Source organism: Conger conger, chromosome 2, assembly GCF_963514075.1.
Source record: "Conger conger chromosome 2, fConCon1.1, whole genome shotgun sequence".
Classification (NCBI taxonomy): domain Eukaryota; kingdom Metazoa; phylum Chordata; class Actinopteri; order Anguilliformes; family Congridae; genus Conger; species Conger conger.
The window spans coordinates 52,678,682-52,701,928 of record NC_083761.1 but is presented as its reverse complement, the minus strand read 5'-3'; the positions used below and the strand labels follow the sequence as shown (position 1 = coordinate 52,701,928).

General features: G+C 42.8%; 2 protein-coding genes across 3 annotated transcripts; one reads left to right on the top strand and one right to left on the bottom strand.

Annotated features, from left to right (window-relative positions):
• The first annotated feature begins 429 nt into the window (after positions 1-429).
• atp6v0cb (ATPase H+ transporting V0 subunit cb) lies at positions 430-15,458 on the top strand. Its single transcript, XM_061231765.1, has 3 exons — positions 430-730; positions 13,087-13,270; positions 14,487-15,458. Exons 1-3 carry the CDS (start codon positions 655-657, stop codon positions 14,689-14,691), a joined length of 465 nt encoding a protein of 154 aa, XP_061087749.1. The 5' UTR covers positions 430-654; the 3' UTR covers positions 14,692-15,458.
• A 2,941-nt stretch (positions 15,459-18,399) lies between these two features.
• nubp2 (nucleotide binding protein 2 (MinD homolog, E. coli)) lies at positions 18,400-23,029 on the bottom strand. 2 transcript variants are annotated; one of them, XM_061231367.1, is made up of 7 exons: positions 22,467-23,029; positions 21,425-21,543; positions 21,102-21,300; positions 19,963-20,117; positions 19,459-19,569; positions 19,217-19,286; positions 18,400-18,801 (listed from the first exon to the last, which is right to left on the bottom strand). In XM_061231367.1, exons 1-7 carry the CDS (start codon positions 22,480-22,482, stop codon positions 18,662-18,664), a joined length of 810 nt encoding a protein of 269 aa, XP_061087351.1. In that variant the 5' UTR covers positions 22,483-23,029; the 3' UTR covers positions 18,400-18,661. The 2 variants fall into 2 exon arrangements, with proteins under 2 accessions (XP_061087351.1, XP_061087350.1); XM_061231366.1 differs by having other exon boundaries at positions 21,425-21,546; positions 22,467-23,028.
• Between the last annotated feature and the right edge of the window lie 218 nt (positions 23,030-23,247).

The window sequence follows — 23,247 nt, the reverse complement described above, 5'->3', positions numbered from 1 at the left end:
TCTGGCGTTCTCTAGTTTTAAGGAATGCAATTTTGACCGCTGACGATAATACAATCGAAATCATAACATACTATTTTTCCGAGCATGGCTTGATTTTACATCTGACAAAAACCATCATAATAACCTAGATTCCCAGCTATAATAACTACAGGAATACTTCACACGCTTCGGTCACAGAACCTGCAGCGGGGCACACCACCATCCATTTAAAACAGGGGATGATATGCGTGTAACAAAAGTAGCACTATTCTCTGCTTTTTAATTTTAAAAAAGAACATGGATTTTATGTAAAGTCTATTCAAATGATAGGTGATATAGTAAACCTATCGGATACGACATGGGTTTGATGAAGCACGTGTAGTTGCATTATTCATCCCTTCAAACATAATGAACTAGACTCTTAGGGTTGGTCAGGTGATATTTTCCGCTTCGCCATTTTGTACTGCTGCACCGGTATTTATCAGAGGAGAGGAAGATTCGTGACTTACTCACTCTCGTAGCTAGCTAGGTAGTCTTTTTACAGCGATAGGTTCCACGTATAATTAAAATAATAATAATAATTACACCGTACAGTATTTAAAAGGAACCCATTTAGAGGACGCGACGACTGCAGTCTTGTATTCTTGTTTTTTTTTTAGCTGTGTGTGAGAAAGAATGGCGTCCGCCGAAAGTCCTCTGTACGCACCATTCTTCGCAGTGATGGGTGCCTCTGCGGCTATGGTCTTCAGCGGTAACGAAACGATTTTCAATGTTTAATTACAAGTAGTGTTATAAGTATGATGTATTGCCATATTTAATAATGGTTATGTATGTAAGGAGCTGTCTGTTGTTCAGCTAACCTACCCATATAGACTAACTTAATTGCTTGTGTGGAAGAGCAAAGGGTGTGTGTTTGGACTGGTTGATCGGCTAGCTAACCAGCTGGGCTAGCTAGCCACCGTAGCTAAATTAGCTATCTAATACTGTGCCTCCTGCTGTACTGCTAACTGCTAGCTATTTGTATAATAATATTAGTGGATGTTGGCTATCGCGGTAGTTGGCTACCTAGCCAACGTTTTCTTCATTATGTGACGGAGAACACTTGGCTAGTCAAACGTTACTGCTAGCGCTTGAGATAACTAACTGCTTGTTGGCTAAATTCTTCAATGTATCGCTGCTTTAAATTCGCTAACACGTTAACATAGCTAACTTAGCTGCGTAATGTCGTAAACGTAACAGAGCAGTCAGAATGGCTAGCCTACTGGGTGTCATGTTAGCCATCGTCTCACCTCCCTGGCTAACTTGGCTGGCTAGGTGGTTTAGAGGGTATAACCATAGAGAATAATGCTACACTTAGCCAGCGTAGCTAGGTAACGTGGAATGGCATGTAATGACCCTTTTTTAATCCCCATCGCTAACGTAGCTAACCAATGAAATGTCCTGCGAGTCTAGCTAACGTTATCTGCCGATCGACAAATGACATGGGCTAGCTAACGTCTACTGGCGAGCTAGTGAACTTAGCTTAAATGCATAGATATCGCAATTGGCTAATGTTAACGCGAAACGGCTACACTGCATTGCTGGTAACTTTAGCTAGCTCCGTGTAAGTGCTAGCTGACGTTAGCTACTGACTAACTTTAGCTACCTATTCTAGATGCGTCGACGTATTTAAGACTAGATTAATTTATTGTTGGCTTCAGGTAGTTAGCTAGAAATCTAGCTACGTGCCTACTGACGCACCGATTTAACACATTATGGGAGCCAGTTATTTAACTTAGCTAAAGCACCTTCGATTATTCCCAGAAAAAACCGTCGCATCCATGTTGCAATTGGACTAAGCACGAAAATCCTGCCTACATTACGTGCATCACCTGCGTTAGCTAGCTAGTCCGAGTTCGAGGGAAAAAATAAAAAATGCTATTCCGTGGATCAGAGTCCCTGTACTTTGTCATAGGAATGACAGGTTTCGACGTAGTGAAGGAGACCATTCTTATCTTTGAAACCAGCGTTGTTGTATGTTGGAAATCTTGTGATAATCAAGACATGTTGCTCTTTTTGTCAGACTTTAATGTCAGTCTCTAATCCTTCCGCTGAATTTCACCATGACACTTTTGTGTATCCCAGATACTTCCTGGGTATACACCTTTTATACACTTTTATACAGCTCCACATTTTGAATAAATTGAATCTTGGTGATGTGCATTACAGTTAATTGATAACCTGTCAAACAGACAATTGATGAATGATTGAATATATGAAACAAATTTCAAAATGGCAATGCAGGCTTGATGTGACCAAAGGGAATTTTTGGAACATGCCAATGATATTTTTCTTAACGTTGATTAGAAAAACACCTCCCTAATAATTAACAATTTGGCCATATCCTGTTTCTATTAAGTCCAGTGATAGCAGCTTGAGTTTGAGAGGTACATGAGCTGGTGTCTGAGATGCGATGTAGAATGGGGGTGAGTTTGTGTCCTGGCGTGAATGCTGCATGCAGACAGGAAACGACTCGGCTAGTCTGCTAACCCCGCTTTCTTTCAGGTTTGCCTGTTTCGATACCGAAAGCTCGTAGATTGCTGGAATGTGGAATGTGACTCCATCTTCAGTTGATAGGAGCATAAGACTTCTTATGGCAGATAAGGTGTTCAGTTGCTTGAAACTGTCATAATGCTCCAGTTAGTGCTGACGACGTTCATGTGAAACCTCTCAACTCACAGCTCTGTGAATGCTAAGTGTTAGTAAGCTGTCTTTAGGCCTGTATTCAAAAGTGCAGCGAAGAACTGTCATTAAAGCCATTCAATAAAATAGGCCCTGCAGAGCACATGGTATGATATTATAATTCAGAATTAACAGGTTCAGCAAGTAATCCTCCTTTTCTTTCTGTAGTAGTTATTTACTGGAAAAACAAGTATCCCCACTTGAGCTAGTAGTCAATCAGGATGTGAGTTACAACTTATTTTGTCACACTTCAGTATGTTTAAAAATAAATTCATAGTATGTATTGATGCCTTTCACTACCTACAGTGTACCTGGGATCATTTTCTGCGGCGAACTGGTCAGCATTGTGTCATACTTGGTACATCAGGACTTGCCCCTTCTCAAGTGAAATGAACCTGCACTGTGAGGGCAGAAATGGTTGGTGCATAGAAGATGCGTAATTATCGTACCATATTACCATCAAACCTCAAGCAAACCGCAGCGACAAACGTGACATTTTTGTGGCATGAGTGCAAGGCTCTTTACACAAGGATAAGTGTTAACTAAATCAGTTCTCTTTACTACTACTACTACTACTACTACTACTACTACTACTACTACTTTGTTAGTCATTTCAAACTTTGTTGAAGCTGGGCAGGTTCTGAACAGCCAAGCTCTTTTTTAGCACGTGTGAACAGTGTGTGCAATGTCGTACCCTGTAAAAACAAAAGGTTTCCCGTGCCGAACTGCTCTAGGAATGAACGGAAATGAAATGTCTCCGTTCATGTTCTGTGACCTTGCAGTGAATATGCAAGGGAGGATGAGGGACATAGGCGTGCAGTTCGCTGTTAAAGTGGTAGGTGTTTTTTTTGCTGTGGCGTTCGCTTATGGTTTGAACTGAGCTGACAACTTGCTTCTAGCCGCAAACTTTGCGACCTTGCACGCTTTGTGACCTTGTTGCAGCTATGCCACTGAGGAAGAGGGACAGTTTTGCTGTTAAAAGGCCAGTAGACAGAAAGCCTATTATTTTGCTGTGGGGTTGGTTCATAGTTCTGAGCTGAAATCTAACTTACTGGTTTAATGGTTGGAGATGACATTCAGCGGAAGCCCAAGGAGAAACTGCACAAGCAAGCTGTTTTTCATGGTCACGATTTTATGCAAGTCTAGCAGGCCTTATGAGTCTTGCAAACTGCTTTCTCTGCATTCTCTGGAGAGAACAGTATTGCTTAATATTGTCTGCTTTTACCATAAAGTCTTGTGTATGGAGTCCTAAGTTTTTAAGATAACCCATTGGGAAAATGCAAGCATTGCCTATATTTCAGATATATTGTTTGCAAACCCATAAGATGCAATATGAAGCAGGACTAAAGTGAGTCCCTGCATCAGGTGAGGTTGCTTGTGAGAATGATCTGTGAGGGTAATTGGCTGGCTAGGTGTCCGGATGGGACATTTGGGGTGGGCAATATGAGATGCTGAGCTGCAACAGGAATCTGTTATAATTGGCCTGGGTTTATGCATGAAACCCAATTTCAGGTGATATAATCTCAGAATGCAACCGTGCAGTTTGCACTAGAGATTCTAATTTAAGAAAATCACCATTTGAATGTCTAAGTGTGTATTCTTTTCCTGTGTCATCACCGTACAATAGCACTCATTGATTCATTGACTCATTAGAAATGTCAAGAATTACCGCCATTGTTTTCGCCATGTCTTTCTCCAATATGGTGGGCAAAGAGCAGAGTTGTAATGGTTCTCAGAATAGGTCTGAGCAGGATGGAATGCTGTCCTGATGGTGGTTATAGCACATGTGCACATGCACTCATGACACGGGGGTACATCTGCTGGAGCTGAGTGTGCTACTAGTTTCCGGACTGGGTCTGGCTCCACGGGGCGCTGAGTCACTGTCACTGGGCAACGCTAGTGAGGATGGGGGAAGTGTGAGCTGTCTGCTCCATCAGCAGGCCTGCTCACCTGTGGGCACGCTCTGGAAGACGTACACATACCCTGCTGCTGCCCTGAACCTGCTGCACCTTCATCTTCTCCTCTGGCTCAGTTCACTCTAAGGGTGCTTCAGTGGTACACACCCAACCTGAAGAGCAATAACAACAATCCTCTAAATCTAGACACAACATGCAAAGGTGTTTATCCCACCTCGTTAAAACCTTGACTTGTTCTCTCTCAGTAGTCACAACGTAAAACAACCGCACCCTTTTATTTTTCAACAAGGAGGAAAATGTTTATCGGTAGAATTCCTCGGATGTTTCTTTTATCTAAAAAACCGACTGCCTGTTGCTGAAGGCGTCTGGCAGGAAGGTGGTTTTCAATCGTTAGGTGAGTGAAAATGACACTGTTGCCGGTGTTACTCCAGCTTTAGCGTCTGGGTTAGGCCTGGTTCTGGTGTGCTGTCTCTGCCGCAGCTGTCAAAGGGGAAGTGTGAACACTGCATTGCTTTCAGAATCCCGTCTCCACTGACTCCCACTTTTCTTTGTACACACAATGTAATGTGAATCAGTGAATTTCTATATGTATTGGTAATTGAGTTAGGTGAAGCCTGTAAATATTTTCAACAAACTTTCAAAAACACTAGGTTTCATAGATGTTAGGATTGATTAATGATTGTTTTCTGTCAGGGGACTCAAGTATAGCTGTGTATAGAGTTAAAAGTAGCCTAATGAAGATGGTTAGGAAGACCCGAGTCATAGTTTCCCCACGCCATGCAAGAGTCTGGTCAGTGTCTGTGTCCTCACAAACAGGCAGTACCACGTAAGGGAAAGTAAATGTAATTTTCTCCTGTTACAACAGTAAGTGATTTTCTTGATACGCATGGGTCTATTTCTCGATTCACACATTCAAATATTTCACGTCTAGAGCACTGCACATTAAAACGTTGCTTGGTCTTTAATTTCGCAACTCAACATTTCTGCTTTAATATGGCATATCCAGATCTATTAAAAATGTAATGTACCTTTGTTCGGAGGTTGCCAAAATCGATTGTTGAAATAGGAACTGGGTTTTGCGTTCCTAGCCAAACTAGCGTCTTGGAACAAGAGACTGCCTGCATGTGTCCTTAACAGAATATTTTTACCATGCTTCCTTTAAATTACATGTTGTTGCATGTAATTATATGTTTACTGTTGTAGTAATGTTTAATGTATGAAAACAAAGCTGTAGTGGGTAGACCTCAAAGCCAGTCGCAGGTTTAGCTTGCTCTCATTTCCCTTATACTTTTCCTATAAACATCATCACATAAACATGCACGATATATATAACTTTCTAGATAAGATAATCTAGTCTATCCTAGATAAGATAACTTCTGAGATAAAAGATAATGGTGTTGACACAGTAAATTGCTTTATGGGCAAAGGACAAATACTCGCTAAATCGTCAATGATGTCAAGATTGCAGGGTCATAAAACATGAGCTGGTAGCTTCTTGCCTATATCGTCCAGTGTAATTTGTCTCAGTTTTAGGAGTGCTTGGTAAAAATAGTATTACATGTATGTGGATTACCTATGACAACAAATGCATAATTTATACACTGCCTTTTCGGGAGAGTGTCAACCACAGTTCTCTTCCAAAATGCGTTTTGTCCCCAGTCTGCTTCTTTTCAAACCTCAGACTGTAGCTAAGCTCATAGAGAGAACCTTTCATATTTGGCTTTAACATGCAGTCTATTTACATTGCATTGAATGTTATTTAGCTGACTGTTTTATCCAAAACGACTTACAGTTGATTAGACTAAGCAGAGGATAATCCCCCCCTGGAGCAGTGTGGGGTTTCTCAAGGCCCAACAGTTGTGCAGATCTTACTGTGACTACACCGGGGATTGAACCACCAACCTTGGTCCCAGCCTTAACCACTAGGCTACAAGCTGCCCTTGATATGGGTGCCCAATTAACCCACGGGGAGCGCTAGATCGTGATGAACCACAGACCCGGGACCATGAGGCTTATCTGTTCACCACAGCGTAGTACTTTAACTGAACAAGCCTTCCTGCAGCCCCAACAATTGCTGAATTTAGAAAAAAAAATGTTCAAATGCGCTACTGTACAAGGGTTTGGCCTCTTCCTTAAACCGAATACTTATGAACTAATGGGTGCTAGCACTCTTATTTCGTTATGTTAAAACTGCAACAAAGAAGGGAGTTTCCTGTCGATGCAGGAAAGCCTGCCACACTAATCTGCCTTGTGTGGCATCTCTAGCCAGCTGCCGTTTTCAATGTTACTGTGTTGACAACCCATAACACATTAACTTTCAACCAATCTAACGCCGACACCGATGTAAAGCCTCTATTTGTTTGGTTCGCTTGTTCACCGTTAGCAGCCAATACAGATAAAGGGAAGTCACACACAGCACAGCAGTTTTTGTTAGATAAAGTAACTGTGTAGGTCGTGACAGGACGCTTATTCGCGGGGACTCAAGTGCGCCTAATTTTACTTTCCAGTCGCACAGTTTAAGTTTTGGTAGCGACCGTGACTAGAATGTTCCTCGTTGCTGAGTCAGTGCTTTTTTCAGTTCTCGTATGCACCCTGCTGTACCAACGGTTCCATCTCTTCCGTTTTCTTTTGTGTTTTTAAACAGTCCTATGAGGAGCTCCTCTGCTGCAGTAGTTGTGTGAAGGCCTCTGGCCCACCGTGCCTGCCTTCCTGTTGTCCTTGGCTTCTGCAGCAGTCAGCTGAGGGGACACGGTACACTGGCTGTGTGGTGCCGAGTACACCATTATAACACATTTTACCTAGAAGTGCTACCTTTTCACTTCTGTATTTCTTAGTGCTTTCGTTTCCCCTAAGGCCGGTCCTCTCATGCTTCACTAAGACGCTTGAACATGGTCTGCTTCTTCTTTTTTCTTCTTTTGTAGCTCCCCCCCACCGTGTTAATAAATCCACTCTTCAGCTGTGATGCGTGTGGACACTAAAATGCATTAATTTGTGTTTTTCTAGGATTGGGTTGGGGGTAGCCTAATCTTTAGCACTTACCTGGGGAGGCTTTTTGTGTACAGCTGTAATCTGCACATCCCCTAACACACCTCTTGTGAATGAATTCCATTATTGACCAACTTTGTTTTATAGCTGCAGTGCTGATATTGTTTGCCACAGATGGGTTTACATAGGGGAAAACACTGACATTCAAAAGCTTTAATTCACAGGCCCTGGGTGTATAGTTTACAGTACATATTCATTCCGAGCATAGTAAAAGCATTTCTGGTAGATTTTTCCATTTTGTTCTATAACATAAAAGAGAACTGGAAAAGTAGACTCCGTCTCCACACCCTGCCGATGTCTGGATCGTCACCACCACCAGTCATGTACTGTTTGCTCAGCATAGGCACAACCTCCTGACTCATCTTGAGATCCCTCTACACTTCACTTGCCGTTTAATTCATTTCGTACCCAAGTGCCACTTTACTGCACTCGTGTAGCACTTGAATTTAGCTTGGTTGTGATTTAATTTTTGCAGTGCAAATGGTTATACAATAAAAAAAACCCTGCAAACCAGAAAAAAACCTCTGTACCTAAGCACAGGATTAGGATTAAATCACAGGGTTTTCATTCCACACCAATTCATTCAGCCCCCCTTTTCTTCACACATTCATATTTTGTTTGGTTTATTGCATCATGCCCTGCTTCTAGTCTGTCATACTATACCCAGACTTATAGCCTATATTTACCATGTTTACTAGATGAGATGTTCATGGCTATAAACAACTGCTATTTTATGGAAATTGTATGTTATCCGTCCCATGTTCTGTAGTTACTACTATGACCTTTGGTATACACTTACTATATGTTGCTTTGGATAAATGCATCTGCTAAGTCTAATGTAACAGTGGGTTGGGTTCAGCAGGCAATAGGTGTGTCTAGTCTCTCTGCCTCTACCCATTGATGGTAGACTCTGCTAAACGTCCTTGTGAGGAAGACTGACCACCATTCCGCTGCCTTGTGAGAAACGTGTGACGTGAGGGAGAAAGCAAAGCCACAGCTCTCATCCGAGTGCCTAGAAAGTGTCTTAAGATGGAGGTAGCGTATGAAGACAGGCCCGTCTGCAGGCCACGGACGGGATAAAGGATGGTCTGCTTTCCTCCCTATTCATCTTCTATTGATTGATTGAAGGGAGGTTTTAACTAAGGACCCCCTTATGGTTTCCCGCTGGCCACAGTTCAGCACTGTGGTTTCAGAGCGTTTGGCGAATCTCTTCTTGTGTCTTAGGCAGAAGTATAACTGGGAAATTCTCCAGGGCAGGGAGGTTGAGGCAAAGTGGATTAGTTCAGCTATGAATGAACAGGTCTGTCAGAGGGCTGTGTTCGTCATCAGGGAGGGATCATTTTTTCCCTCTCTAGTACTTCCTTTCTTTACGCCTTGGTTTCCGCAGTGACACGAAGTAGTCTAAATGTTTGCATTGGTTTTGTTGCTTGGTTGTGGTTTATCGCTGTAAGACAATTTTCTGATGAAAGCTCTTGTATTCTTCAAGGAATTTAACAGACTTCTTAGCTCAGCCACTGATGTCTCATGAAATGGATATTGCGGTGTAGCTTATTCTTTTTACTCCTAATAAATTAAATTAACTCCGATTAAATACGCCGGAGTGTATTGCAGCCTCGTATCGATCCTTTGGCTGGTTGAGTAAATGAATGGGGGAGCTGGGCGGCTGCCATCTGTGCATTTAATACAGGCCGGGGCTTCCTCCCGTCTCTGCGGCCATCTGTCACTGGGGGGCGGAGCTGCTGTGAGGCGCTCAGGGCTCCTGATTCGTGAGAGGGCTTGCCAGCAGTCGGATGGACAGCCTGAATGACACCAGGATTCTGGAAACTTCCGGGCGATTTCGTGGCAACCGACGTCACAAATGTAGTGTATCTGCGTGGTAAAGTCCAATAGAGCTGCATGAGAGACCAACAAGGTTATGTGCTCCTGATGGTTATATAAGCGTATATCAGTTTATTATGTAGCTGTATATCACACACATTTGGCAGTTGTAACGTCTGTTACTAAGGAATTGCCCTTCCCTGTAAATGTAGAGCTTTACGGTTAGCTTTCTGCTTGCACCCAGGATATATTTGTGTGTACATATATATATAATATAGCTAAGAGATATCTGTTGGTATCTGTTTTATTTTTATTCTTCTGTATTTAAAGTGTGTGAATGGCGTGTCTAAGGCTGAATTTCTCCTGCTAATATCAGCCCTGGAGCATCAGGGCGCAGCCTGACGGAAGTCCCTAATCCTGTGTGTCGCGGTGGGGTGGGGGAAGGGGCCGGACCCTTGCCACGGATGTGTCCACTCAGTCCCGTCCTCGCAATCCACCGAACCAATGAGATTCCGCCTCTTCCGCCCCCCCTTCCCCCCCCCCTCTGATCTAAGCCTCTCTCGGCTGCCTGCTCCATTATTTAAGGAGCCCTTTTTCTCCGGTGACCTTCGGAAAAACGCGGAGCGGCGCTCGCTCCGTCTCCGCCGTTCCTTCAGCAGATGGCTGCTGAAGAAGCGCAGGTAGCTACAGAGAGCTATTTTTAGATCCTTTTTGGCACGGCGTCGAGAGCCTAACACCTGGGGCAGGCTGGAAGTGGAGCGCGCTCAGATCTGACGGCTAGCGCGTTGTCAGCCGCAGTGACGCCGGGCTCTGCCGTAACGCAGCTTTGACACTGGCTGCAGCCCTCGGCCGGGCCCCGTTGTGGTTCCGGTCTGACTGCAGAGAGGAGGGAACGCTGATTAAAATGCTGCATCCTGGAGAGGTGTGTGTTTTCTGAGTCATTTATCACACAGCGTCGAGGTGCTCGGCGAAGCCCAGCCCTCGTGTTCGAGGCGTGGGCGTCGAGTCCGGTGTGACGAAACGGGACGGACGACATCTTCACCTCGCTCCGTTTCCGACCCCTCCCTGCCTCATATTCTGCCTCGTTTGCCAGGTCTGCCGTCCGTGTTCAGTCCTTCCCAACACTGAGTCCAGTGACCTCCACTGCCCCCATCACGCATATATAATATCCAGCCTTCACAGTGATGGGGGTGATTATTTTTGGCATAATAGGTGGGGACAGTTGAAACATCCTGTGAGACTTTAGGTTTAGCTGTAAACAGCAACCCAAAAACATGGTATGCTTTATTGCGTAAATGTGTATGTGTGTGTGTGTGTGTATATATATATACCATGAATCCTCAAATTGTGGCCAGGGTCTTTTATTTACTTAGGCTGCACAAAGCACAGGCCTTTATTTGGGGCAGGCTTGTATCCGAGGCAGGCCTTTATTTCTTATTAGGCTTCTGTTGTAGAATTTTATTCTTAAGGATCTTTTTTTCCTAAAGTGCTTTTTATTGTGAGACATACGTTTCGTTTGGAGCAGCATACCGGTAGGCTATCAAAAGATTTTCACTTTGGTTTGGGATTTAATTGACTTTTGGACTGTTTGATTCTATTGCTATTCTAATGTTGGGACTGATGGGCACTGAAATCTGGGGGGTATTTGGTGGTTCACTGTTAAGCTTTATGTAGTTGAAAGAGTGTCGGGATTTCCACCCATCTGTTTATTGCAAGCCAAGGCAGCCGCTTTCATTCATTCATTGAACGTGCGCTGTGCTGTAAATACATGGAAACCTTATTGCATAGCCAAGTAGCCTAAATTGAGTTAATTTTTAATTTTGCCTGATTTACTATTTATTAAATTCGTAGGCTGAAATACCTCCCGGCAACAATTGTGTTTAAATGTATACTGCTTCAGCCTTTGGCAAGCTACTCAGAAGGGGGCGGCAAGCGACTGGTAACTTGAGAGCAACGTGTTGGAGACCCATGGTGTAGGACGACGACTTTTCATTGGCAACAGTATTAAACCAACCAACAATATAAAATATTAAGAAGAGCTCTTTTATTTAATTGAGTTCATTCGAAACAATGTCTTCTAGTGCTCATGGACTGATAGCCCTACTGGTAGGGAATATTACCCCGGCTTGTATTTGGGGGCCGGCCTTTATTTGTCCGAATCGACCACGCCCCTGGCTATTATCCGAGGCCCGGCTTCAAATAGAATCCCGGACACAATTTGAGGATTTACGGTACACGCACACGCACGCGCACACACACACAAGTAATTTAATTTGTAACACAAATTCAGAATCCAAATGTTTAACACCTCAATGACCTTGCTAAGCACTAATAATTTTACAAAATGGTGAGCTAGTTCAGTGAATGCTGCATATGACTGTAGTTGGCCACCAGAAATGTAGATTATGTATTAATTGAAAATGGATTTACTTTGCTGGTCAGCTTGCAACATAGCTAGTAATGTTGTCAGTGGGTTGAGCAAGCTAACTAACTAGCTTTCAGACTAGCTAAATGTATAACTTGGTTAATTTAAACAATGTTAAATTGCTAGTTGAATAAGCTGGAAATGGTTTTATCCAGCCAGTTAATTAGATTGGCAGCTTCCTGACTTATATATATAGAAAATGAAATATGTCTGGCTGATTTTGTTTACAGTTGCACACTGTAGGACAACACGCATTTTCAGTGAAGAATGAAACGGCCACACACAGAGCAAATGTGTCTCAGACGCATAGAAAAGGCTCCTGCCTACTACCCCCTCAATGCCTCCAAAACTACCTGCCCAGATGGGAAGATTACGACATGGCCTAGATGTCATTAAACAGTCATTTACAACCTGATTTTGGCAGCCATTGGGCCAGAACATTCCGGAGTTTGAGAGCGATGCTCTTGGCTCAGAGGCTGGCAGTGACTCTGATTGCGGTTGTGGCCTAGTTGTAGCCGGTGAAGAGGTTTGCGATCGATGCCGTCTCTGGTGTCTGTTTCACAGGGCTGGTGGGGACAATGCAGAGGGGTCAGAAGAGCCAGGGACCAGCTCTTTGCATGCGATTGACTAACATCGGTTACATTTAGTTTATTCAGATGATTAAATGTTATAGGCTGCTTGTGAAGTTACATAAATGATGCAAGAATGCAGTGAGCGATGTGTAGTGAGTGGAGCCATTACACAATGACACTGTTTGTTCATCAGTATGGTCAACGTTAAGCATATTTCTGCAGGTAACACCCCAATCCAAAATGGCTGTAGCTACCTGTAGCACTGTGTGGTGTTGCTTGCAGGAATTGGCTTCAAACAGTCTGATTGCCTCACCAAACCTAAAATGGCAGGTTTGCTGTGGCAATCGCTGACTGAAGAAGACTGGACTGGTTGAATTCCTGCAAAGTTGGAAGACAGTCGGAAGACGTTTTAGCATTTCAGTGTCAGCTCACAGTAGTTATGTTCATTCTACCCCTCAAGCTTTCTGCCATATTAATTTTCATTTGAAAGCGTATTTAAGAAAGGTATAAACGGTTTTTTAAAAATGGATGGATGATGGGTGAGAATGTACACATAATGTTTTTTATCCTTTTAAGACGCTTGCTGAAGTGTGTTTTTAATGTATTTCAGCCTTGGGGGCGGCGTATGGCACGGCGAAAAGCGGCACGGGAATCGCCGCCATGTCGGTGATGCGGCCAGAGCTCATCATGAAGTCCATCATTCCTGTGGTCATGGCCGGTATCATAGCCATCTACGGCCTGGTGGTGGCTGTGCTGATCGCCAACAACATCTCGGAGAACGTCACCCTTTACAGGTGAGTGTCCGTCTGCCAACTGCTGTCATTTTAACTTGAAATTTACATTTTGTCAAATGTATTATTGGAAATGTATTGTGCGCCCTTTCTTGTGCGTTTTACTGTGGGTAAGGTCTCCCTTACAAACATTATCCCAACCGAATTTATTTTGGCCTGTAACATTGTTCAGATAAAATGTGGCTAACCTGTTCATCAGATGAAAACATGCAGTGGCCTTTTTTGGTTAATAGTATTAACAAATCTTAAAAATATATATCTGGACTCCGATTAAACTGTTATTTATTAAAAGGTTGAAAATGCAGCTATATTTTGACTAATAAGCCTATGGATAAGGTCCTTTTTATTGTTGGAAGGTTATTAGAAATGAGCCTTTTTAAAAATAAAAAAAATAAAAAAAAAAGGTTTTGGATTACCAAACGGTTTTGGATCACCACTTGTGCAGGGTAGGAAGATGTCGGTAAAGACACTACACAATCAGACCTGGGTCAAAATCCTAATGGTTTTGTATTCAAATACTTTTTTTATACTTTGCCGAGCTTATCTGGTGTATTATAACCTATGAAACTTGCACTTTCAAAGTGCAAACCCTACCTCCCGGTCCTCTCAGTTGGCTCAATTGTCTCCAGGCAGGATCAATCGAGCACATACAGACATGTGAATCCAAAACCGCTCCGTGTCAGACCCGGCTCCGATAGGGAGACCCCTCAAACCCTCTAACCCCCCCGGCTCCCCTCACACCCTCTAACACCCCAGCTCCGGCAGGGAGACCCCTCACTCCCTCTAACCCCCGGCTCTCCGTCCTCCCTCTAACCCCCCGGCTCCCCACACACCCTCTAACCCCCTGGCTCCCCACACACCCTCTAACCCCCTGGCTCCCCACACACCCTCTAACCCCCGGCTCCCCACACACCCTCGAACCCCCCGGCTCCCCACACACCCTCGAACCCCCCGGCTCCCCACACACCCTCGAACCCCCTGGCTCCCCACACACCCTCTAACCCCCCGGCTCCCCACACACCCTCTAACCCCCCGGCTCCCCACACACCCTCTGACCCCCCGGCTCCCCACACACCCTCTAACCCCCTGGCTCCCCACACACCCTCTAACCCCTCGGCTCCCCACACACCCTCTAACCCCCCGGCTCCCCACACACCCTCTAACCCCCCGGCTCCCCACACACCCTCTAACCCCCCCTCCCTCCGTCCTCCCCCTGCAGGAGCTTCCTGCACCTGGGCGCGGGCCTGAGCGTGGGGCTGAGTGGCCTGGCCGCGGGGTTCGCCATCGGCATCGTGGGAGACGCTGGCGTGCGCGGCACGGCGCAGCAGCCCCGGTTATTCGTGGGAATGATCCTCATCCTCATCTTCGCTGAGGTGCTGGGGCTCTACGGCCTCATCGTCGCCCTCATCCTCTCCACCAAATAATCGCCCGGAGCCGTCTTACTACATTGCTGCTGAATGGGGGAAAAAATAAAACTTAAATTAAAAAACAACGTGGAAAAAAAGAGAATTAAAATAGTTCCATAAGTATGGTCTTATCTCCAATGTGTACAGTTGTCTCGGTTTGGTAGTCATTCTCTTGTAAATGCGCAATGTAACTTAGTGAGTCGTCTGTCCTGTGTGTGTGTTTAGATATATGAAAAAAAACAAAATCTTTTCCTACTTTTGCTCGTACTTTCAGGTTGGCCAAAGTAATTTGTTATCTTGTATTTGCTTTGACTAACCTTCCTTTTCTTGTTTTTTTCTTTCCTTTTTTTTTTGGGTCAATTTCCATATTGATGTTGAGGAACTATCTGTAAAATATATATATGAAATAGCTTTTGTTTTTGTTTTCCACTTTTTATTTATGAAGATTTTGAAATGTTCATAACACTGTTTAAATGGAGCAGTCTTTAATTCCCCTTGATAAATATATATATATTATAAATATATCTATGTATATGTAGATCTATTGCACTGTGGGTATCTGTAATAAGTGATTGGAATTCCTCTGGATGTGATGATAGGTCAAAGTGGAGAATGCCTTTACTGTCCAGATAACGGAGTGAGAGTTTTGTGTGTTTTAATTATGCTGACATTCTCGACACACTTGTAAAATGTTTTCCTGTAGTACAGCTGTTTGATTGCATTAAAGGTGTGTGCCCTATGTTGGGTCTCACAAGTCAAATTTCCAAATAAATTTCCTCAACTTATTCTCACCTCCAAAATTGGGATTATTTTTGGCTCAGAAAGGTATTCACTGAAAAGGTTGAACCAGATTACCACCGTCCCTGATAAAGACATCAATTTGAGTGTGGAGAGAATGCTGGGTGCTCATTGGACCAAACGCAAGGAAAACGGAAGAAAAGTGAGAAAAATGGCTACTAAAATTTGAGGGAAGTGTGAAGGATGTAATGGAGCTTAATTCTCAGGTGTCTCAGGCACGCGTGTGAAAGAAGAGGAAGATGAAAATGCTTTTAAAAGAACTTTTTATCTTGCCATGTTGCACAGGAATAATTAGAGGAACAAAAACTTGCTGATTTCATTTTGAACACATGCTTCTTCATCAGAGCCTGTGTAACCAACAGGACATTGTACATGTAGATTTGCCCATTAAGCAGAGAAAGACTATCGCATGAAAGCAGAAGGAATCACGTGATGTATGAAATATGAAACAATACATGGAAATATGGAACAGTAAAATATTAGAGTAAATTAATACGGATACATTTCATCATTTATATCTATAGAATGCTTTGAATTGCCCCAGATTCTGAAACCTGTACATTTAATCTTGGTCTCACACAGGGTTTGATGAATAATCTTGTGGTCAAAATGTGCTGGTTCATTTCTGTTCTTGCTCTTTCAAATATTCTGGTGGCTTCTGTTTTTTAATGAACTAGTTGGCATGTGACCTTTACTTTATGCAAGACCAGCATCCCCTTTCCATTGTCCAGCTAGTTCCACAAGACATTAAGAAAAGGCTTCAATGCGTGTAACTAAGGAAAACTAAGGAAAGCAAAGTATCTGTTTATAAATGGCATCAGTTCTCTTTTGTTCCACAACACTTAACTGTGGGGTTGTGAAAGGTGACAGAACAGGATTATGGAGCTGGGCAACTACACAGAGTAAAACCCGGAATGGCTGTTTTTACTTGTTTCATTGTTTCTGCTTTACTCGGTTATGCAGGACCCTGGAACACCCCCGTGTATGGAGATTCTGTTCAGACATCTGAGCAGTATCTTAAGTACCAGGAGCTGCATTTAGAGACTTTAAGGTGCCAAACCTTCATTTTATTATATTAAAAAAGCCATATTTGATACCTTTATTATGCCATTTTCGCCATTTTGCTCCTCCGCATGGTTGTCAGGTGTGAAAATCCAAAAAACCTCAAAAATCCCAAGTTTCTTTAAAAATAGGTTTCATATGCTGCTCAATATTTCCATGTCAGACATCATTGTTCATATTCTCACCGGCCACTTTATTACGCCTACTTACTCATGCGATTATGTAATCAGTGGTAAATGGCAGGCATTTATATAGCACCTTTATCCAAAGTGCTGTACAATTGATGCTTCTCCATTCACCCATTCATACACACACTCACACACCAACGGTGATTGGCTGCCATGCAAGGCCCCGACCAGCTCGTCAGGAGCATTTGGGGGTTAGGTGTCTTGCTCAGAGACACTTCAACACAGCCCGGGCGGGGGATCGAACCGGCAACCCTCCGACTGCTCTTACTGCCTGAGCCATGTCGCCAGTGGCAGCAGTGCAATGCATACAATCAGGTAGATACGGGTCAGGAGCTTCAGTTAATGTTCAACCATCAGAATGGGGAAAAGATGTGATTTAAGTGACTTTAATCATGGGATAATTGTTGGTGGCAGACCGAAACTGCTGATCTCTGCTGAGTTTGCAAAGAATGGTGCAAAAAAACAAAAAATAATCCAGTGAGCAGCAGTTCTACAGACAGAAACGCCTTGTTAATGAGAGATGTCAGATGAGAATGGGCAGACTAGTCAAAGCTGACAGGAAGGTGACAGTAACCAAAATAACCACACATTACAACAGTGGTATGCATAAGAGAATCTCTGAATACACAACGCATCATAACTCTTTAAGTGGATAGGCAACAGCAGCAGAAGTCTAAAAATTAAATCTAATAAATACCTGATAAAGTGCTCCGTGAGTGTATACTGTAGGCACTTTCTCTAAAATGTGCTTCTGCTGGATTATCTTCTTAGAAAAAAGAAGTGCTTGATGTGCTCGGAGTAATAGCTTTGTTTCAAATGGAACTCTGGTATTTAGAGTGTGGAAACCACCACAGATGTGGCCAAATCCCCCAAACTGAAGTAATTAGGATATACACTTTCATCTTCTGAGGGATGATTCACCTCGTAATGACAATATGGTCTGTATTGAACTCATCTTTAACCTTGACTAGCAAATAAAGGAAAGCTTTACACTTTTCCAACAAACTCAACTTTACTAGTTAGTTTTAGTTAGTCCTGGTGCACAGAGCAGGATTGCAAAATTGGCCAGGTAACCGAACATGAACAGACATTAACTGTTCCAGGTTTTACTTTGCAGTTTTCTGGATAACTGTAATCCCGGTCTGTGGGACACACACCAGGTCTTGTAGAAGCACTGGACAAGATCAGTTGCATGCTTTGTATGAAGACAAAGACATATTTAAGCAATCATTCACAAAAATTTCTGGACTGTAATCCAGAACCTGAAACTACCCTAACCCAACACTGGTGAATTGAAAAACATGCTGCAGAAACTGATTTGGCCATCCTATACTAACCCAATACTGGTGTATTTAAAAACATGCTACAGAAACCGATTTGGCCCTCCAACACTAACCCAACACTGGTGAATTTAAAAACATGCTGTAACACTATAATTCCATGTCTGCTTTTTGCTGTGACAACAAGGAGCACCTAAAGAGTGTGGTTGTTGTTTTTTTTTTTTTTTCAATCACTAGGATGTTCTGCCACAACAAGACTTCAATGTTAGAAGTACACATCCGGTACTTTTTACATAAAGATAAGCAGCACTCAAAGCCATAGTTTCACAAGTTATCGGCTTGCTAAAAGTAACCACATTACGTGCACCAATGACAACCTAATGAAGCAGTCACAATGCTTGCTCTGATTTTGATTTATTTATATACATAAATTTTAAAAAATCAAGATCATGACAGACACTTTTTGAATTGCTTTATGCATTGGTGGATTCATTTACTGCAGCGTCGGTTATCTTGGCTGACTCTTCTGTCACAAGCATCTTTGGTCTTCTGTGAGACCTTAAACTCTCAGTGGAGCCAACCCAATATACATTACATTTAAAACGAATGTTATTTTATCGGGAAAGAGCGCTTGTAAGAACAGGGCATTTACAGGTCTACTCAGGAAGGCTCTACACTGGCCATGACGGCTTGTGCGATGGTGTTGATGGCAGCAAAGGTGGCACTTTCTGGGAATGCTTGAATGAAATCTTTGCCACTCTCTAGACTGGCGCCGAGCTGGGGGTCCAGGGGCACACAGCCTGCCAAAGGGACAAACGCGCATAGCATTAACGCAACAGCTCTCTCTACACACTCAATATCACTCAGTTTAGCAGTCATTTCTGCAGTGCATGTACATATAGAAGGACCATGGCTATAATCCCCTCATGTGTAATACACTAAACTCAGTTTATTACTTTTCAAAACCACTTACTATTGTTCTGTACGACAATGAATGTTGCTTTTGCTTGGCAACAATTCAATTCATCCGTTGCCAATTTTCCTAGCTGACAGCAGATGCCACTGTAGGCAAGGGTGTGTCTCAATGGAGCTGGGCACTGAGGTCAATAGGACTGTACTGTGATTACACCGAATCACCTGTGTCACAAACCTTACAACCACTAACAGGCAGTTGAGACATAAAATATTGCCAAAATGGAAAAATGCACCACTGACCTAAAAACGGCGTTCCCGTCAGATTAGCCAGGTCCTCCCCTCCGCCTTTTGAGAATATATTGCTGCACTCCTGAAAGGACATGAAAGCACACAATATTGCTCTCTACACAAAAACCATTTCACTTCTGAGCATTGCGCTGCCAGCCTGTCTAACCTGCATAGCCCAGATGTGCATCTTAAGGTGAGAAAAATAAATTGCAACAAAGGCAGCCAATTGTGTGCGTGTCTGTTGGTGCACTCACCGAGCAGTGAGGGCACACAAAGCCACTCATGTTCTCCACAATCCCAAGGATGGGGAGGCCTACTTTCTTACAGAATGTGACCTCCCGCCTCACATCGCCTGTGGAAACAGCCTGCAAAAACACCAACGTTACATCGATGTATAAATATGCTCTTGTCAGAGTTCAGACTAACATATTACAACTGTTGATCATTTACCAATTACATGCACTATTAACATTAAAGAAATTAAGCTAATTATGGAAATTATAGTTAGAAAAAAAGAATTATAAAAGATTTTGGGAAGTTTCACCGCATTGTTGGGCCACACACAAAACCACAAAATGGCTGCTAAGAATTGAGGAAAGTGAGAAAGATATAATGGACATAATTGAGCTTAATTCCCAGGTGTCTCAGCCACTTTTATGGGTGAATGAACACTTTCAATTCTGAAAGGACAGCCCAAAGTGCACAAGGGTGGACCTTTAAAAAGGTAGGACCGTAGCCTTTTTGTGAACGATGCGTACTTGTGGAGTCGTGACCAAGATCGCTCCGTCCAGCTTGTGTTTGCGTAGGTTCTCCACGACAGAGATGTGTTCGTCCGATGTTCCAGGGGGCGTGTCCACCAGGAGGTAGTCTAGTTCACCCCACGCCACGTCCGACACAAACTGACCAATTAGAGCTTTCCCAGGTACAAAGGTAAATGCCATGTAGTGAGTGAAAAAAAAAAGAAAAGATTAGCATAATTTTGTAGTGTCTACACCGCAGGACATTTTATTCTCTGCTCCTCTAAGACAATAACTTGGAGTGACTGAGCAAACAGCAACAATTACCAAAAATGGATACATTAAATACTCAAATGGCCTACTGCATCCAAATTACTTGCATATTAATATGCATACAATTTCACACATATTAAATTATACATCAGTTTCAGGAGCTGCATCTGCTTTAAAATGTTCAAGATACACAACTCTTTTCTTATGACTCAGCACAATGTAGTTTTATTTTGTTCCCCAGACTGTTCTTACAGAATTATAATGTTGTGGTCAATATCAAATAATTTAAAATAATACATTTCATTGTTAGATTAAAATACATGATCTACACCCGAAGTAGGCAACCAGGGCCATGTCGATTTCTACTTTTCATACCAACTTCTGGTCTTAATTACATAATTAGCCCTAACATTATAGATGGCGTAAATGATATCTGACATTTTAGCTACATTTCTTGATAAGTATATGAATGAAAGCAAAGAATGTTTTTGTGCCTTGGTGTCCCTATGTGTCCCCTATGTAAGCCAATTAACGACTTCCAGGGTATTTAGTGAAAACGAAAACATACACAATCTGTCGTCTGGGACCATGATTGCCCAACCCTGATGTAGACTATCAATACATGATTTAGACAGGTTTTATTTCAACGTGATAGTCTAGCTTTTTGCTTTCTTTGCCTTTGTGGCTTTCTTGCACCCCCTTGTGGACGTAACACTCATAACAGGAAACACTAAAAGATTATCCAATACATTTTATGACATTGCATTATGCATATACTGCAATAACCTGAATATTCACATATAATCCAAGCTCTTATTTTTTTTTGTTATACCATATTTAAATATCATTTTTATAAAGTTCACAGCACTATTTTCCTATGTAACTACCATTTTTCTTGGGTCCCCTCCAGACCACAGCATCATCAGGGTTCTCCAGAAGGAAGCCAATCGACATGAGGGCCAGGCTCTTGCTAGAATCTACGTAGACAGGCACCCAGCCAGCATCACACTGGTGAACCTCCGGCTGACCCACACACAGCATGCGGGGGATACTGGGGCCACACAGGTCAATATCCAAAATACCCACCTGACAGAGACAAAGCATACAGGTACTGAACACATCCAGTATACCCGCCTGACAGAGACAAAGCATACTGGTACTACTGATGTGACACAGAGACACAGATACTGAACACAGAGAGAGCACTCACCTTCTTTCCTGCATGACGAAGTGCTAGGGCCAGCTCTGTGGTCATGGTGCTCTTTCCCACCCCTCCTTTCCCTGACAGCACCAATATCACATGGTGAACATCTGCCAGGCTCCCCTGGTCTGCTAGAGAATAGGAGACAGGTCAAATAAATTCCAAGACCAAAACAGACAAAGTGACAAAGTCCTGGACAGCTACACAAGGGATTACAAAAAGGCTACAAGGTGAGCAGAGTATAAGAAGGGTCTGTGTCTCTCTGAAATGATGTACTAGCTGACATGCTGTAACTGTTTGTCCATGTTCCTGCTATTAAGGCCACGGTGAGGGTCAGCAATTTTGTTTTGCTAAACTCAGCCTAGTCACAATTGTGTAAGAGTACAGGAGTAAACTTTAGATTTTCCATATAGGTAACATGCTGATATTGGGCAGAACAGATCAACTCCATTACTGCTAGCCTGTAGTGCCTTTTAACCAAAAACAGTCTAAACACTGGCCTCTGTCCGATTAATGACATGTATTGCTCGATTTTTGCGTTATGTATGGCCGGTACCTGTAAGTAGACGAGACAGATATTTAACGTTATCGGATATGTCCGTAAATTAGTGATATACCACAATTGTGGTAGATAATGCGTCTTGTCCTCCGCTTTCCGTGGGCTCTTTTCTATATGTAACAAAAACTTGTCTTGTAACGTCGTTATGAAACTCAACTAACTACGTAGCTAGCTAGCGGTGTACAACTGAAATTATACGGAATAGTAAAGGAACACTTTGTGATACCCATTCCATTATTTCCCAATGCACTAATACGTAAGAAATCCAATACATTGGAATCCGTAACCCTTGGATAGACATTCGCTGGCTACCTAATGTTATGTTATGTATGTAGTCAGCCAACTTCACAAGCTAGTCAACAACGTGTGAAACCAATGCACTTTAGACACTTGTGCTGTATTCTGTCACAACCTCTTTAATGTGTATTACGGCTTTACACTACAATGCCTGGCATAATCATGTATGAATTATTATTAGCCATCGTTACTCACCATCACTTAGATCCATGTGTGTAAGCTAAGCTAACGTTATATTGTTACGAGAATCAAAATTGACCGAATTGAACAGGCTTCCGTCTCTGCAGTAAGAGGAGCACAAACTGTCCAATGAAATCAGCATGAACAACGTTCAGTGTCCAGCCTCCCATGGAAAAGACCAACCAACTTGCCCGTCTAACCTGACGCGCGGACATTCGCGCGTGCGCCGTCCAATTATTTCAAGTGACGGACGGTTGTTTTCTCCAATGGATGTCCAATCTTTTGTTATTATTTTATTTGTGTGACGCTAAGCTGTATTATTTTCTTGTATTTTAGAAAACAGGGTTCAGGACCGGCGTGTATCTAAAAATTGACTAACTATCCTAGCAAGTAAATTACATTTGGTGATTTTTCATAAGCATACGTTTTTAACCCTTGCTGCAACGAATCAGTCAAGTGTTAACATCATAATGGATAACAACCGATGAATTCCCCTGCCAACTGAAGCATTTTATCGTTCGTTTGACCTGAAAGCAAAACTGTATACAACCACACATCGCTGGCTAATAAGCCACATTTAAACAAAACAACCACATTGTATTTCTAGATGCACGTGATTTGGTACAGGCAATATGTCCGACAAGGTGCAGTTCCAGTTCTTCTTTTCCTAATGCTATTTGCCATTTCCAGAGCCACAAACTAGCCTTTCATTTGAGTGACGGTCATACGGCCGAATCAGTCGAGACAGTCTCACAGTGACTCCACCCGTATAGTATAATGTCCAATCATTGGTAGG

What these genes read in the sequence shown, in the direction of transcription:
- atp6v0cb (XM_061231765.1), top strand. Translation starts at nt 655, where the DNA reads ATGGCGTCCGCCGAAAGTCCTCTGTACGCACCATTCTTCGCAGTGATG. An exon ending in TGCGGCTATGGTCTTCAGCG is followed by an intron (nt 731 to 13,086) that starts GTAACGAAACGA and finishes AATGTATTTCAG; the next exon opens with CCTTGGGGGCGGCGTATGGC. An exon ending in GAGAACGTCACCCTTTACAG is followed by an intron (nt 13,271 to 14,486) that starts GTGAGTGTCCGT and finishes CTCCCCCTGCAG; the next exon opens with GAGCTTCCTGCACCTGGGCG.
- nubp2 (XM_061231366.1), bottom strand. An exon ending in TCTTGGTCACGACTCCACAA is followed by an intron (nt 19,570 to 19,962) that starts GTACGCATCGTT and finishes GTGTTTTTGCAG; the next exon opens with GCTGTTTCCACAGGCGATGT. An exon ending in GACGGGAACGCCGTTTTTAG is followed by an intron (nt 18,802 to 19,216) that starts GTCAGTGGTGCA and finishes TCCCTTTGGCAG; the next exon opens with GCTGTGTGCCCCTGGACCCC.